General features: G+C 36.2%; 1 protein-coding gene across 6 annotated transcripts in view; it reads left to right on the top strand.

Annotated features, from left to right (window-relative positions):
- Positions 1–15,971, top strand: part of ARL15 (ADP ribosylation factor like GTPase 15) — a 244,918-nt gene extending 228,947 nt beyond the window's left edge. For all 6 annotated transcript variants that reach the window (XM_064736165.1, XM_064736167.1, XM_064736163.1 and 3 more), the window contains one exon: positions 12,126–15,971. In XM_064736165.1, the coding sequence (XP_064592235.1) occupies positions 12,126–12,278 (153 nt within the window). In that variant the 3' untranslated portion in view covers positions 12,279–15,971. The remainder of the gene's footprint in view (positions 1–12,125) is intronic.
- Positions 15,972–16,554: the final 583 nt, after the last annotated feature.

Raw genomic sequence — 16,554 nt, 5'->3', positions numbered from 1 at the left:
GACATCTTTAGAAACAGGATGTTTTATTGCTTGTAAATCATCTAAAGCCATTTTAAATGGCTGATCTCTACTTACGCTCTCCAATTCCTGCTGCACTGCCTGTGGTCTGACTGACATGATGTTGACACTGTCCTTTCTATTAATCTGTCTGCAACTGGTCTTATAAAACAGTGTGGCTGGTGGCACTCTTCACTGCATGTTGAGTAAATTGCTGTACAATGTGCAAATACTTATTTATTTGAAGTCTTAAGAATGTGATCCCTCTCCAAAACAGTATTGCAGTAGGCAGCATTACATCTTTCCCTGCTTTTCTGGAGCAACGTATAAAACACTTTGTAATGTTAATTTTTTTTTTAGTTGTTGTTAGTGCTTCATCTTGTAAGGAGGTGATTTCTTTAGTGAGAGCACAGTTGGAAACATTACATTATTAATATTTCAAATTCTAGCTCTTTACCAAGTAGAACTTTTTTGTTATAAGTCACTAAAGCATCTGAATTATTAGCAGCATACCATTAGTAAATTGATTCCCTATAAAGCAATTGAACCATTTTTCATTTATGGAAGCAAACATAAAACATGAGTTTGCAATTTCTGGTCTTTTCAGTAAAACTGGCATGATCTGTCTGTCTGTTTATATAGGACTGTACTAAATGTTCAGATCTAAAATGTTATTGAAGAACATATTTTTAGTTGTGTTTTTTAAATATATATATCTACTTTAATTCATTACCTCCTTGCAACGGTTTCTTTTTCTTTGAAATATGGACCACGTAAAGCTGAAAACTGGAGATGGAAGAATATTCAGTAACCTGTTGCTAGTTATCCCCTTATGCCACCCACTGAATAATAGACGTAACAGGATAGTAATACTAAATCTAACTGGAAGTACCAAGAAAAAAGCCATGATATAGTACTATTTTTAGATTATAGAGAAATCAAAACTCAGATTTATTTTTGTTGTTTATGGTTGAAAGATGTTCTATTTGTTGTTTTATTGCCTTCGTAATACTTCGGAGTTGCACAGGCAGTGGTGATATAACAGTAGATAATATACTATACATCTTGGCTTAGAAATAGCAGAATAGTTATTAATTTTATATAATATTAATTTTTTTCAATTTTAATTTTTTCAATATTAATTTTTTTCAATTTTTTTCAATTACTGCCTCACAAATGGCTATTTGTTTTTGATGGGTTTCTCATTCAAGTAACCTTCGACCTCATAAAATACTAAACTCATACTGCAACTTACGCTTTATAATGCCAGATTTTTCCCATTTTCAGTTTATGCAGTTACCTTGTATCAAGTTTAAAAATAATGCTTTAAAAGAATCAATTTCATGGTGAATGCATCTAGTCAAACAACTCATTTAAACAACATCTTACTCGTGTGTAGCAGACCGTTTTACAAGTAACTGAGAGTTTTACAAGGCTGTGTTTCAGACAGGATAATTGGTTGTTTCTCATATGCGAGCTTGCAATTTAAACTTGTTAGCTTCAATATACAGAACCTTTCCTGGCTTGGTTAGGAGTATTCTGTTAAGCTCTTTTTAGCTGTAGACATATATAATAATTCATTATCAAGAAGTGATAAAATGGTACCAATTTTGAATATGTTTCTGTACAAGCTAGTGGTTCAAACCTTTTCATTTGTCACTAGTAGTCAGCAAACTTAGCCTATGGTTTCTAATGTAAAGTAAACTCAATTAGGAATTGCAAATGTGCAGATTTCTGACTTATGTAGAGTGCCAGAACCTCAGAATTTAAAGAAGTGATTTTGCTTCTATTAGACGTCAATTTTGAATAGATAGGTTGCTCACTAAGGTAAGTTGAGAATGCTTAGAAAAGTCTGTTGCATTAAGATATTTTAGTCAAATGATATTAATCTTCTAATCCTCATAAAAGTTTAGTGCCAGCTATACATTTGCTATATTTGATTTCATTTTCAGTGCAGTGCTTACCCCAGGTGTAATGCTAGGGCCTGTTGGTAAATCAGCAAGTCACATCCAAAGGTGGAGGGAAGGAGCTGCCAGCTTGCAAAAGCCAGGTTTCCCTTTCTGCTAGAATCACTTGACAAGCACCTGGTTTTGTTTTTCATTGGTACAGTCATGATACTTGGAGTGTTACTAGGACATAGCGCCTGCCTCCAGGTGCTTTTCTTCAGAAATCATCTGGCTTCTCAATGACTTTAAAAGGTATTCCACAGCTGGCACGTACAAAAGAAAGCCTTAATTCGCCTAAAGTAACAATAGTTTCATTACAAAACCTGTTTTACGCTCCTTCAATATTATTTTGAGTAGCTCTTCTTTAAGACCTTAAATTTTACAGATGCTGTCAGTCAGAGTTGGCCACTCTTTGGAGAGATGAGAGGGACATTTTATAAGGACTTGTGGTGATAGGACAAGAGGGAATGGCTTTCAAGTGAAAGAGAACAGGTTTAGATTAGGTGTTGAGAAGAAATGCTTTACTGTGGGGAAGGTAAGCAGCTGAACAGGTTGCCCTGAGAAGCCATGGATGCCCCATCCCAAGAAGTGTTCAAGGTGGGATGGGACTTTGAGCAGCCTGCTATATTGGAAAGTGTCTCAGCCATGGCAGTGAGGTTGAAATAGGGTGATCTTTGAGGTTCCTTCCAACCCAAGCCATTTTATAGTACTTTGGAGCTGTTTTGGATTTTTTATGTCAAGGTTGATATCCTTCCTGAGGTATCAATGTATCTGTCTTATTTCTTGTATACACAACTCTTGATCATTTAATCTCTTTCCTTGGAGTTTGGATCAATATAATGTAGGGAAGTGATCTCTCGATGCAGTAAAGAAAAAAAACATTTCATGCAATAAAGAAAAACTCTTTCTCTTACCCCTTCTCATGGAGTATTTTTACTAAAAAGACTTTTCAGAAAGGTAGAATTCCCTGCTGCAACCTATGCTAATGGAAGGAATAACTCTGGCGCTGAAAAAACAGAGAGAATCTTTACCTTTAAGTTCAATAGTCAAAATAACTATACTCTTCTTCAGCATCTCAGTGCATTCACCCATCTCCTCCAAATCTATCTGGTCATCCATGTCTTTTCAAGCACCACTGCTGCAAATCTCAGTGCAAAGCAGTTTGCTAATATTTCTTCCCATTTACTTGACTTAAAACATCCTGTCTTGCTGTAAAGTGCTCACTTTTTTTTCCATATCTATGATTGCTCATGCATTTCTTGTCATTTTAGGGTTAGTGGCAGATTTGTTTTGTACATGGATGTTTTCCTGTATACAGGACTGTGTCTGAATTGAGCTGTGTAATTTTTCTCTTGGTATCCTTGTGCATTATGAAGAAATTTAAAAGCAGTGAGGGGGCCTTACTCAAGCAAGGCCTGGTCAGAGAACCCGGAGGGGTTCTGCCATAATTCTAGGTAGAGGGTTAAAAAGTATCAAAAAATAGATGAGTCTGGAGCTGCCTGGAATAGTAGTTTTAAGTGGTGGCTTGCTGTGAGTTTGGAGGCAATAATCTTCTCAGAGACATGGATCTAGAAAACACAAAGTACCTTGCATCCTCTAACCACAGGGCAGAAAGAAATCCTCAGAAAGAGGTCCCACAGAAGTTCCTGATGCTGGAGCAGCTGGGAGGGTCACAGAGCCTATGGCATTCTGACAGCCAGGAACTGAACCTGGCAGTGGCGTGGTCTCTGGAAACAATTTTTACTTAACAAGTACTTTATGTTAACTTTTTCAAATGGATTTATTACACAGATTTTGCTTTAGAACTAGAAATGGTTAATTGCAGTTAGTTCAGGGCTTCCATTGCCTCTATGCAGACTTTGTAAATGAAATAGTTCTCCCTTTGGCAAAAACCTCCCTGAAGGGAGGTTGGAACCCTCTTTAACTAATATGGTGTGCTCTGTACCTGGTAAGGAGCAAGGGGAAAAGGCACAACTACTGTCTGTGTCTGCTTGTGGTAGCACACACCTCACAGAACCACAGCTGCTTTTGTGCTCAGTCTGACTGTTAATTTGGAACAGTGTCAGCAGTGTGAATGTGAGGAGCCAACCACAAAGCCCTTAGAAATCCTGCTTTTTGCTGCTGATACAAGGGTACATGTCCATACAGTGTTTTGGTGCTTTGCAGACGAGGGCACTGTATACAGATGTTCTTTGTTCAAGTGCTAGATTTGTACATGTTCAGGCAAATGCGGATGAATCATCACATGTGCAGTTCCCCAGAAAATACTGCTTATCTGCTATCAGAACAGAAAACATACTATTTGCAGAAAGGATGTCTTAATAAGGATTGATCTTTGGACTTCTCATTACTCTAAAGGTTATTTTGACATTCAGCATTGCAGGTAAACTTTTTTGGGTTGGGGAGGGAAAAATCTCAGTACTTGTGTCTCAATGTTGTTACTAGTTCAAACCACAATCTGGATATAAAAGTAGCATATTTTGCTGCTGAAATCAGCATACTCTGTCAGTAGTTTTATATTCTGAAGTAAACCATGAGTACCTGCTGTCTATTTAAGAAAAAAGGATGCTACAAAAACTCTAAGCCTCTGAAAGATATTTCCTACAGGTCTTGCGTGTTGAGTCTCTACTAGTTATTTGAATTCCTTAAGCTATTTAACTGAACTTATAACAAAAACAAACCTGAGTCAGAGATCGTAGAGAGGAGATGACTAGTGGTATAGTAAAATCTTTCAGTAGATTTCCTGCAAAATTATCTTTGGATATGTTCCATTCTATACTTTTTGTTAACAGATTAGAATAACTATAGTAATTTAAATGAATTATCCTAAGTTTAAATTGATCTTATATTCAATCAGTTATTTTCAATACAGCTTAAGAATATACTAGAATGTGTTGAGAATACACTAAAATAGAAAATGGTCCTTACATACAGTAAATTGGCAATTTTGTGTCTGTGCTCTATGGGAAGGAAGAAAGATAGGTGAATTTTAGATGACCTCCAGATAGCTATCTTTAACCAGGGCTAATTTTCAGCATTGCTTTTTAGGATTTTATATTCTAACACTTTATGTGTAAGTACATAACTGTCAGACAGTATCTGTGGCAACCCACAGTACATAATAAAACATAGTGAGTAAAAGAGAAAACAAAAGGGGCAGTAACTTAAAGTGATGTTTGATTTTCAATTCTAAATATTTCTTTGAAGTAAAATAAAGAAATAAAGTGGCATTAAAGAAAAATATTTTACTATGCTTTCATTGCATGCATTTTTGTACAGTATCCTCTTCTCTGTTCTTGTTTCCCTTATCACTCGAGATGCTCTTTCACTCACTCTAAGGTTGGATAATTGTGAGCCCTTATCTTGTTTTTCTGGTTATATAGTTATATGAATCTTCATCTGGAAGTCTGGTTTTCCCTGTATCGGTATGCTGCTGCTCTTCTCATGTTATTTCGATTTCTTCCAGTTGTAAGAAAAGCACATGCTTATATGAAAGTAATATCCTGGGTGAATGAAACATGGAAGGCAAAGTATAGGTCTATGTTTTTGGCAGCTACACAATTTACTATTTCTTTTTTACAAAATAACAGAATCTAACAAAAACAATCTAATGCGCTGTAGTGCACTGTTGTGTAACACAAAGAGTGTGTGCAAAGAGTTGATGGATCCTAGTAGCTTCTCAAAGCCTATCTTTGCTTCCATCCACATACAAATCTCAGTGGTACTTCTGCAACCTCTGCAATTTTCTGTCCTCACTGTCATCCATCTTATTTTTCCAGACCAATTGTAACATGACTCTGTCTATCTGTAAAAAAAACACCCCAGCTTCTCTGTTTTATAAACCTTCCAGCTCTTTAGCTCACTCCCTCTTTTTCTTGTCTCCTGCTTACATTTGCCAATACTCTGTGCTCTCTGGAATAGTATGGCTCTGTGGATTTGTCAGGCATCCTATTTCTTCATTCTGAATAGTTAGTTATCTTCTTTAAAATACATTTCTTTCAACTATCACTTGTAATCTGAAAAGTGTTGTGACTTGTGGCCACTGGAGATAACAAGGGTGGAAACATGCACAAAGCACTGTGTACATTACTTTAAGTCACTGTATTCCCCTTTGTAAAGACTTAGAAGCCAAAAATATCATCCAGCTCTCTTACATAGCTGAGTTGGATGTGTTTCAGGTAGTCTTTTATAAAAGGCAAAATCTAAAAAAAAAAAAAATCATTGGAAAGCTGTACAAACTAGAAATACCAATTTGTAAAGCATTCACCACTACTTGTGAGATGTACTAAAAAGCCTCTGATGGTTTTGTAATTGTGTTTAGAGAAATTGCTTACCCTGCTATGACACAGAAATGCTAAAGAAGACAGACTTATTTTTTCTTTTGATTTTACCTCAGCAGGTTATATTTTAAAGTTAAAAAAAAGGCAGCTCAATTACATAAATCTGATTATCATATGTACTTAATGGACTCATTGCAAATTTTTAACATTGTGCATACAGACTTTGGATTCCTTGGTGCATTAAAGTCAGTGAGAAGTGAAATCTATATCCTCAAAGAGCTAGAATATAAAAGCATTTCTGTTGCTGATAGTGTTGTTGGACCTCAGCTGGCATTCCTGGGAGTGGCCTTGTGCATAGGCACAGCACATCACCATCCCATCTCATCTTCTGAGGCACTTTCATTCCCCTCCCTGTTGTGTAAGAGATATTACATATGGAATCAATAAACATGAGGTACAGGTGCTTTAGGAGGAGTGCTTATGATGCATAGGTGCATTACAAGGATCCCTCTAGACAAGGATGAGATCACTGTTAAGAAGAAGCATACGAGCAGGAATACGTGAAGTATCTTTTTAGGAGAAGTGAAGCGTCTCTGTAGGATGAATAAATATTACAAAACTTTGGCTGAGAGTTGTGCATGTTACAGCTGCTCTGGTCAGACAGGAGGTCCTCTTTAGCCAAGTGGACTGTCAGATAAGGAGCTTTCTAGCAGATTTTTCAGGAAAAGCATGGATGTGTAAACTCCTGTATGACAGTGGATTAAACTAGTTGATTAAAGATTAAGTGGCTATCAGTCCACTCCACACAATCCTATAAATCCCTGTACTCAGAAAAGAACTAGCAGAAAAGTTGATGTAGCGGCTCATGAGGCTGTGCAGTTTGTAGTAGAGCACACCAACATAAGCTGGAGTGGATTTCAATTTACTTTTTACCATCAGTGGTGATTTAAATAATGAGTTCTACTCTATGGTTAGTAGGTCAACATTTGTGGTTTCTATTTAATTTGCCAGAATTTCCTTTCTTTTGTTTTCTCTTTTCTTTTTTTAGACATGACTTCTTTTACCTCTAATGCCATCCTTTTCCTTACTGCAATTGGTGAAAGCTTTTTTTGTTTATTTTAAAGTTGTCTGAAGCAGCATAAATATACTCTGACCCTCTAATTATGGTATTTTTTTTCTGTGCCACCTGCAAGCATTTTACTTTTTTAGCTGCATAGTTAATTTTCTTTAAGTTACAAATTTTATGTAGTTTCCCTTTTTAAAACTTATTGCTATGTAAAGTAGAGTACTCTTCGCTTTTTCTCTTCTCCAAATATATTGAATTCGCACAAGAATTGTTATAGGCAGCTTGTCTGTTGTTTGTAGAGACAGCAAACAAAATTCCCTTTCTCTGCTGCGTCTTCTAAATGGTTGTTCCAAAAAGCAGATTTTCATGATGTCTGAGAAGATATTATCAGCCTCACAGCTCAGTGAAACTTTCACAGTGTTAATATGGGCTACTCTGGTTTCCCATTATTACTTTGTTTCTTCTCCATGCAGATTTGGAATGGATGAATGAACCATGTCTTATGGTTAATACATGGATTCAGCAAATTAGATTATTTTAGTTCAATTCATAGCTTCAACAGTCACCCTTTTGCAGTAATAATTGGTAAATCCTGTGAAAGCCTTTTGAAAATTTTGTCTAGTGGGGACACTGACAAGACCAGGCAGCCTTTGATTGGATATAATACACATGTTTTGTTACAATTTTTTTGTCCCAGTAAAATTTTTCAATGAAACAGCAATGAATGAAAAAATATTTTATTCATTAAGTTCTCTGTTTACCAGCCTGGTAATGTAAGTGATTATCTGAATTTTGTATTTGTTTACAACAGATTAGTTGCAGTGGGCTGGAAGTTTTTCTATGTTGATGAAATTTGGTAGTATAATTTTGAATTTGAATGAAAAATAATGCTTTCAATCAGCTTTTTTTCATGTTGAATAATAGAGATTACTCTTCTCATATATTAGAACACCTAAGTTTTCCTATAGATCTTATGTTCACATGGGTGGTGAACTGACTAGATGATGAAGTTCATTAATAGAGCATAGAAAATCTTTCAGCAGGGCCTGGTTACTCAGCTTACGTATATCAATTTAGTAACATCAGTTCCACACTGCTATGATAATTTACACCAGCTGAGGTTCTGGGCACTGATCCTTTTTATTGTGTTTTGACTTTTCTAGCACGTAGGTTAAGCAACATTTGATAACCATATGTTTAGTGTATTGTGCCAGTAGAATAGGACTTAGAAGGTGGAGTGTGGGAAGAGTGGGAATTGCAAACGTGTGTTGTTAGATTTTATTGACTTCAGAATGTGGCATAAATACAATGTCAGGTTCTCTATAAAACAAGGCCCCCATGTGGAGTCAAGACATACAGTGATATCCTGTAAAAATTAGTAAAGAAGTCTTAAAATTAGATGTAATTGGTTGTGTTTTCTTCTAAGATTATATCTTTAAAAATTTAGTAATCTCAAAGTAAAGTTTTGAAAATGCAAAGCCAGTATGTAAATGTGCATCAAATGCATCGGACTTCTGAAACATGTCTGAGTCTTTATATTTCACTTCAGCATCCATGAACAGGCAGAAAGCTTTCCACTGTTTGTGCAGAGGGGAAGACAGAAGAGCTTCTCTTTAGAGGTCACCCCTTTGTGCTAGTGTGGTTGAAGGGAGCTGTAAAATAGTAACTGCTGATTATGCAAGAACTACCTAGGTAGTGTGAGTATTCTGTGAATTTCAGCTTTCTATGGACACTTGGGTGATCAGTGTACATCCTCTTAGGAAATCTGCAGGAAATTAATGTGGATGATGATCAGTGGGGCAGAAAGGAGCTACAAAAACAAGCATGGATGGAGAGCTGAGTGCATTCCAGTGGAAAACTCAACTGTATAAAAAGAGTTGGGCATCTGATTGTGTCAATCTTTTCATGTTTCATCTGTCGCATGTAAAAAATGGTTCTTTTTTCAAGTCTAAAAAAAGTACTTGCTTTTAGAACAGAATGACTTCTTCTGAGTTGAAGGGAGAAAAAGCTAAAGTAAATTGGAAAATATTTGGGTCTGCAAACTTCTTTCTGGAAGTTTCAAAGTCCAGAAAGCCTGCTCTCAAAACTTTGAGGTTTAGCAAACTCCACTGTGGTATGAAGTTTAAATGAGGAAGTTTAGTAACACACCACAAAGTGTCCCTTGAGTTGTGAAAAATCACTTCTGTGCTACTTCTGGTTTAGTTAGTTATTAATTGTAAGCCAATTAGTGTTATTTTTCTAGATTAGTATTAGACACGAGTCATTTAGCAGATCTTTTTTTTTTTTCTGCAGAAGGTATGAATGAAATAACTCTTGCTTGTGAATATAAGCAATTGTGCTTTCATGCCAGTATCAAACCGTCACATTTAAAAAACAACTGCCTAACAAACGCTTTCATTTCAGCATTCATCTAGGACCTATTACTGCAGATACTCTGAACTGTTCCTTAGTGGGAAAAATTATGACAGCACATCATTAATTCAGTAACATTCTGATTACACAGATAGAAACAGAAAAAAATATATTTTGATCCACTTTGGGTTATCCAAATAATTTATCTGCAAAATTTGTTTTACTAAATCTGTTGGCATCTGCAGTCACTGAAATATAGCCTAAAGGCATTGTATTTTTCTTGGCTAGAGGCTACCTTGGTAACTTATGTTGTATTTGCTCACAAAGACTCAGTGCTAGTTACTGCCATCATTTCCCTGAGCACATGTTTCTACTTTTAAACCCAAGTGCTGTCCTTACAATGTAATGACCTCCCTTCATATGGCAGAGCCCTAATCCAAGAGACTGTGTAAGGAAGATTGCAGACTGACTTCAGTGAGCTCCAGGGTCTGATGGCAATAGTCTTCCAGTAGAGGGGGTGTGGTGGACATCCTCTGGGTTGTGGGTCTGGAACATCTTAGATTTCTCAGCCATATTTATCAGCTTAACACCAGCAGGCAGCTCTATCCGCTAGCTGCGCTGACACCTTTCTTTGTTATCCTTCCGTGCAGCTTTTGCTTCCTTCCTCGTGTGACAGTCGAGAAGGCTGCTGCTGGAACAGGCAATAAAGCTTCCTTACCCTGGTTTTCCAATACGTGATCAGTGCCATTAACTCATTATTAATGGGGGTAAATTCAAGCTGCTGAAAAAGTTGCAATGCATCCCTTGTAGATAGTAGTAAAGACATAAAATTTTACTAACATGTCAGATACTGGTGTGGCACAGAGATAGCAATGCTAAAAAGTTGGTATGTTGCTATAAAGATACTGGTTTGTTGGAGCCCCACTTATTTCAACTTGTATGTTTTCTAAATTTGTTTGAGGGGAAGTGAATGTCAAGTACCACGCTTCATTTTCAAATGTTATTGATACAATTCTACTTCAATGAAAATAGATTTAAAATTTTTCGCTGTGTTGTTTCTGGGTTAGCAGAAATTCTCATCTCAAAACCACCATTTTTTCCCCTAATATTTGTTACTAAACATTCTGGTTGAAATTCCTTTCTAAAAAATAAGAAAGCCTGCCTGATCATGATTGTATTTTGAATTATGTGAGTTGATACAACTGAACTTGTTTTTTCTATTAGAATTTATTAATAGGAAAACAAAACTTGTTTATCAGTAGACACTATAAGAGCTACATAGAGATGTTGCAGTTTGCATGGGCTTTGAAAGCCCTTTTTTTTTTCTTTCTTCTTTTCATTCCTTCTGCACATGGAGCCTTAACACAGTGTGGCTTCGGTTGCCTGTCTTGGGCCTCTACTGCCTACCATGTTGTGAGTAACTGTTTCTGTAATTGTGCTGCATATTCACAGCACAGCCTCTGCTAAAATTAAGAGTATTTTGCAATAATTACAATGAACAAAAATGGGCAAACTAAGTCAGGACTAAATATTTCTGCTGATATATGGACAGTTGCAGAAACTGAGGGATGTAGTTTTGGATGCAAAAACTAAAATTCTATTGGACAAGTCAAATTGCAGAGTAGACTGTTGGGTCACATACCTTCAGAGACTAAAATTTTAATGAAAACAGGAAACTGTGGACCAGTATAACCTGCAGGCTGCTGTTCTCTTCTAAGAGACATCAAAAACTTGTTTTTGATATTGTACTTTCTATTTTGAAAAGTGGTTGGAATATACTACCAAATAAAAATCTTTCCTTTCTCAGTCTTTCTGGGTCTGTATTTGTGTCTTGACAGTGGTTGCAATGTCAGTAATGATTGGTGTTCCCAAGAAACTGCATCATGTTTCTTGTATAATACTTACTACTATCTTACTAACATTAGTGTGTTAGTCTTCAATGTTTAATTTTTTTAAAAAACTAAGTAATTTTGAAAGACTTTAATTTTTATAGGATTTTCTTAGTCACAAACAGATGCTGTGCTATAGCTCATGTTTGACTGGAATGTTTAGGATCTGTAAATTTTTTATGTTTAATTTGTGAAGTTGCAGTAGTATGTATCTTAAGTGTTACCAATAAGATACATACATTTTTAACACTGAAATACAAACACAGGCTCTTATTTACTTTTGCTGCTTTGGATATATTTTTGAGCATGTTTCATGTGCTTTGCTGTTTGCCTCAAGTCAGTACAATTCTTCCTCAGACCTCCCATGCTGTTAAAATGTATGGGTGGAATGGTAGCTTCCAAGCACCCCTAAAGAAAACCCTTTCAGGTCATGTCATATAACCTGTATTATAAGAGCAGCTGTGGGTAAGATTCTAAAAAGTGAATATCCATTAGGATGAACATTTTTTACATGTTTTTACTGGTTTGGTTTTTTAGATGTGAGACAGAGAGTTGTCATAATATAATGCATTGATCTCTCTTTTTTTCTTAATAGATAAAAAAATATTTTGAACTTGAGCCACTTGCACGTGGAAAGCGCTGGATTCTTAAACCCTGCTCCTTGGATGACATGGAGGCAGTAAAAGACAGCTTCTCCCTTCTAATAAACTTGCTAGAAGAGAGAGACGTCGAACCTTCAAGAATGTGAAAGCCAAGAGAAAGAAGAGGTTGCCACGCATTGCTGTACCTGCTCACTCTGTCACAGCTTAATTGCAGCATAGTATCAAGGCTGAGCTGTGATATGTTGTTCATACAGAGTTAATGCAGAATGTCCTTTGGTTAAAATAAATGTTCTGTGAATCAGGTACACAGCTATTTCCAGTAAAGTTGTCTACACTACTGAAGTAGAAAGTCCCTCTTTGTTTACCACTATTTCTGCACACTGCATGTTGCTTTCTTGCACCACAATCATCCTTGGTAGAAAAATTTACACGCACAAAAATAGCATAGTCCATAAAGGAGGAATTCCATGTGTTATCTTGAATTTTAAAAATAAGTAATGTCTAAAGAATTTATGAGTTAATTTAGCTTGTTTATTGACTTCACATTATGGAAGAGCACAGCCACTGAGAACCTTAATAGGATACCTAAAACACAAGCAGTTTCATGTTAATGCAAAGGTTATTCCTGAGGTTTTACTAGGTGAAAACACAGTTGAGGTAGTGGACTTCACAAGGTAGTTGAGTGTCTTCTAAAGTCACTGCAAAACCCTGCCAGAGGCAGTTGTGGTATTTTGCTGGAAGTTTGCTGAAAACTAAATTAACAAACAGATGTGCACAGATAACAGTATTTGGGGAAATCAGCTGACATGAACAGGTGATCTAAGTAAAAAGATTTTAGAAGTATATGAAAGATTTTAGAAATATACAGAAGTTGAATAAAGTAATAATTTTCATTGAAAGTAGTTTTCCATAAGAAAAGCAGGGCAAATATTGGTTAGTTCATCTGTGGAGGCTTTATTGCTAGTTAAAAGTATAAGTGATTTTTAAATACTTCCTTTATCACTCATTCATAGACTACTACTGCTATTGTAACATTGCCACGGCATCTATCCAGTAATTAAGGGTCTTCCAGTGTTTGTACCAGAAGCTTCTCTTTTCAAGGGGATTATTATCTTGTTCTTTCAAACTTCCTCTGGCCTACATGTTACTTAGAAGACAAAAAAGTAGTCATTGGAAACAACATTTGTAATACATTTAGAAGAAGTTGATTTGGGTCACGTAACACAGTCCACTTTTCCTCTTTCCTTGTTTTCCCCACTGTAGATTTGCAGTATTTCAGCTACTTTATGTTGATTTTTTAAAAAACTCATAAACTGGTTTTGTCCATTGAAGAAACGTGCCAGGCCACTGGTTGACAGTGACAACAGGGTCTGTGCAGATCAGTCACTGGACTGGTGCACGCCTTGAATGCTGTGCCTTGTGCATTCAGCTACTTTTGCATGAGTGTTTGCAAACACAAACTCGAGTGAGGTGTCATTAGTTCCTCATCAGCTCTGCTTCTGTCTTGAAACACACAATGCCTTGTTTTTGGGGCTTTAAGCAACATCTCTTTACACCCTAAGCATTTATCTTCTGTTTGAAGTTTATTGTAGCTCCTTACTAGTTTATTTGGGGATAAGAAAATAGTAAACATCAGCTTTTGAAGGCTCATAAAAGCCATTTCTCTATTATTTGTAATTTTGCTCTGTTAAACAAAATGTTTCTCATACGTATTTTAGTTTACTTTTCATTTGCCATTAATTTCTTGTGTTGCTCCCACTGTTGTAACTGCTTCCTATTATCAAAAAGAAGCTGGGAAAACTGGTAAACTCCTTGTTTAATTTTGAGATGGAATAGGCAGGAAGCCTGAAGGGCATGTCCTTGCTTTGTTTTGTGTTCTCTTTCCTGTCAGGTCAATTGTCTCACTGCTAATACTGTTGGAAACAACCAAGAACTGGAATTGTTCATTTTAAAGCACAGAGGAGCCCTGCTTTGATTCAGTCCTCTCTGCACACTTTAGTCAGGACCCAGCTGCCCATCAGTTTCTCTCGTGAGGGCTAAGGAGGTTCCCTTCCCTGGATTTAAGGGGGAACTGGATCTAATGTACATTTCCAAACTCCCTAATTGCTGACATGCGCTTAAAGGCTACAGAGTCCCCAGATTTCCACAAGGTCCCCAGATTTCTGTTTTATTTAGGGACAATGAAAAATAAGCAGGGAAGAGGAGTAGGAGCATTATTTCCAGAGAAAGCAGGCAGTTTGGGGAGGCAAATTGAGGGATTCCAAGCTTTTACTGCTTTTTCATTGGCCATTAGTGAAAAGATCTGAAATAACATTTTTTTACTATTTTCCCCTGCTTTTGTTTAGCTATGGACCAAAAGGTACAGGAAATGAAAAGAAGCCCAACTCTATTACATTCTTGAAACTGTACTTATTTCTACCACCAGTGAGTTTGTCTGGTCCAACAACTTTAATGGCTCCAACTTTTGGTCATGATCTCCCGGCTATGCACTGTTTGAAGGTGCTACATAACTTACATGGAAATGCCCAAGAAGTGCTTGATAATGTGGTTTTGGAGAATGCCAGTGGCTATTTAGACTAGGACCTTTTGATACTTCAGTGTTTTTTCTTTAGGCAAATATCGACTGCACAGAAGCAGTGATTTTAATTTTCAGAATTATTTTGAGTATGCTCTTTCTTACTAATATAGTGATCATTCCTCATCACAGGTTGAAACAATACCTCATAACTGCTGAAGGCTAAGACCAACACTTAACTTTACTTTGAATGTAGTACTTCTGTGGTTTTGTGTTGTAGATGGACTTAATGGATGTGTACCTTTTAAATGTCTATAAACAACTTCACCTTTTTATGAGGGGATAACAATGTTCATAGCAGCTCTTGTCACACTTCCTTGTCTATAGTGTTGTTGAATGCTCTGGCTATGGTAGAATATGTAAGCACCATGCAGTTTTCAGATAACCAATCTTAACTGCTTTGGTTTTTTGTTTGTTTGTTTTAATCTTTCCACATGTGTTTGTCATTTAGGTGGAATAAACTTGGGCACTAGGCTCTACTTTCCATGCAAGTTCATTAAGGAGTGAACATTGTCTTTCTAAAAAAATATATTGTGCTTTAATGTTCTTTAGCCATCTGTTAAATTACTTTGTGTGTGTGTGTGTGTGTGCCCACACTGGGCTTCTTCTCAGACCTGTGGCTGTCTGCGGTGTCTCAGCCGTCAGAATGAAAACATTATCAATCAGTATCCAACAACAGCTGGTTTTGACAACCTTCTGTCTGCTGCCTAATGCTTTACAACTCATCAGTAAGGCTCTTTGTCTGCCCACTCTGAGCTGGTAATTTTAACTGCTTCATGTTGTGTCCTGTACTTGTACTTTTGGCATTTGTATGGCTTAAAAGTTAAGTCTTAGTGGGTTTTGATATTCTTTCTTGCTGTATAATGCTCCATGTGTATCTTAGCTTGCCTATTCAAATGCGCTATACAAAAATCTGTGATGTATTATTTCGTTTAACTTCTTGCATTTCATTATATTTATAGAAGTTGCAGATTTTTGTACCGTATTACTTAATACAGTTGCCTTTTTGTAATGGCAATTAATTTATATTACAAAAGTTTGTATCTTTACTGTAGTCGAAAGTATTAGTTAACTGCCATATTATCTTGACTTTATACTAAAAATGCAGTATCAACAGAAGTTGACCCAATCAAGTGGTCAACTGCTGACATGGGGAACTTGTACTGTTTGTGATTTATACATGATTTCCACTATCAGAAAAAAAAAAAAAAAAAAAAAAAAAAAGAAAGAAAAAGAAAATAAAATAAACACTGTGTAGAACTGACTTGATAAGTTTTTTTTCTTGAGTAAGTAGCCAGTTTGGAAGCATGGCATATTGCCTTGATGTGGATTCTTCAAGATAAATTATTTACTCATAAGTGAAAACAAATACTACCGTATAATTACTGGTACGTCATACATAGTTGCAAATTCACATACATATGTATGAAATAGAAACTTCCAAAATCAGCTGATTTCTTCCACAGCAAGATGTTTTTACTCTGGAAGTATTCTGAAAGATATTGCAGGTTTATTGGTGAAATAGGGATTGGAATAATCCCTACACAATTACTCCATAATATTAAACTGAGGGACATGTTTATGTGACTAGAAATTCTTTTTAAATAAATGACATGGCAAAATACATATACAAAACACAAGTTACAGAAGCTGAGTAAAGAAATATATTATGGGAAAAACAGAAGCTTGCCGAAATGGCTCAGTGTTATCCTGTCAAATGCTGTTTGAGTAGAAGGTGCTCTCACAATGGAAGTTGTAACAGCTGATGGAAGAACACCACTGCTAACTCAGACTGGAGTTGGTTATGCAGTTACTGAGTTATGCTTTTCTCATGTCACTGTTTTTTA

Source organism: Zonotrichia leucophrys, chromosome Z, assembly GCF_028769735.1.
Source record: "Zonotrichia leucophrys gambelii isolate GWCS_2022_RI chromosome Z, RI_Zleu_2.0, whole genome shotgun sequence".
NCBI lineage: Eukaryota > Metazoa > Chordata > Aves > Passeriformes > Passerellidae > Zonotrichia > Zonotrichia leucophrys.
Note: the sequence above shows the minus strand (reverse complement) of the source record. Positions and strands in the feature narration are given on the sequence as shown.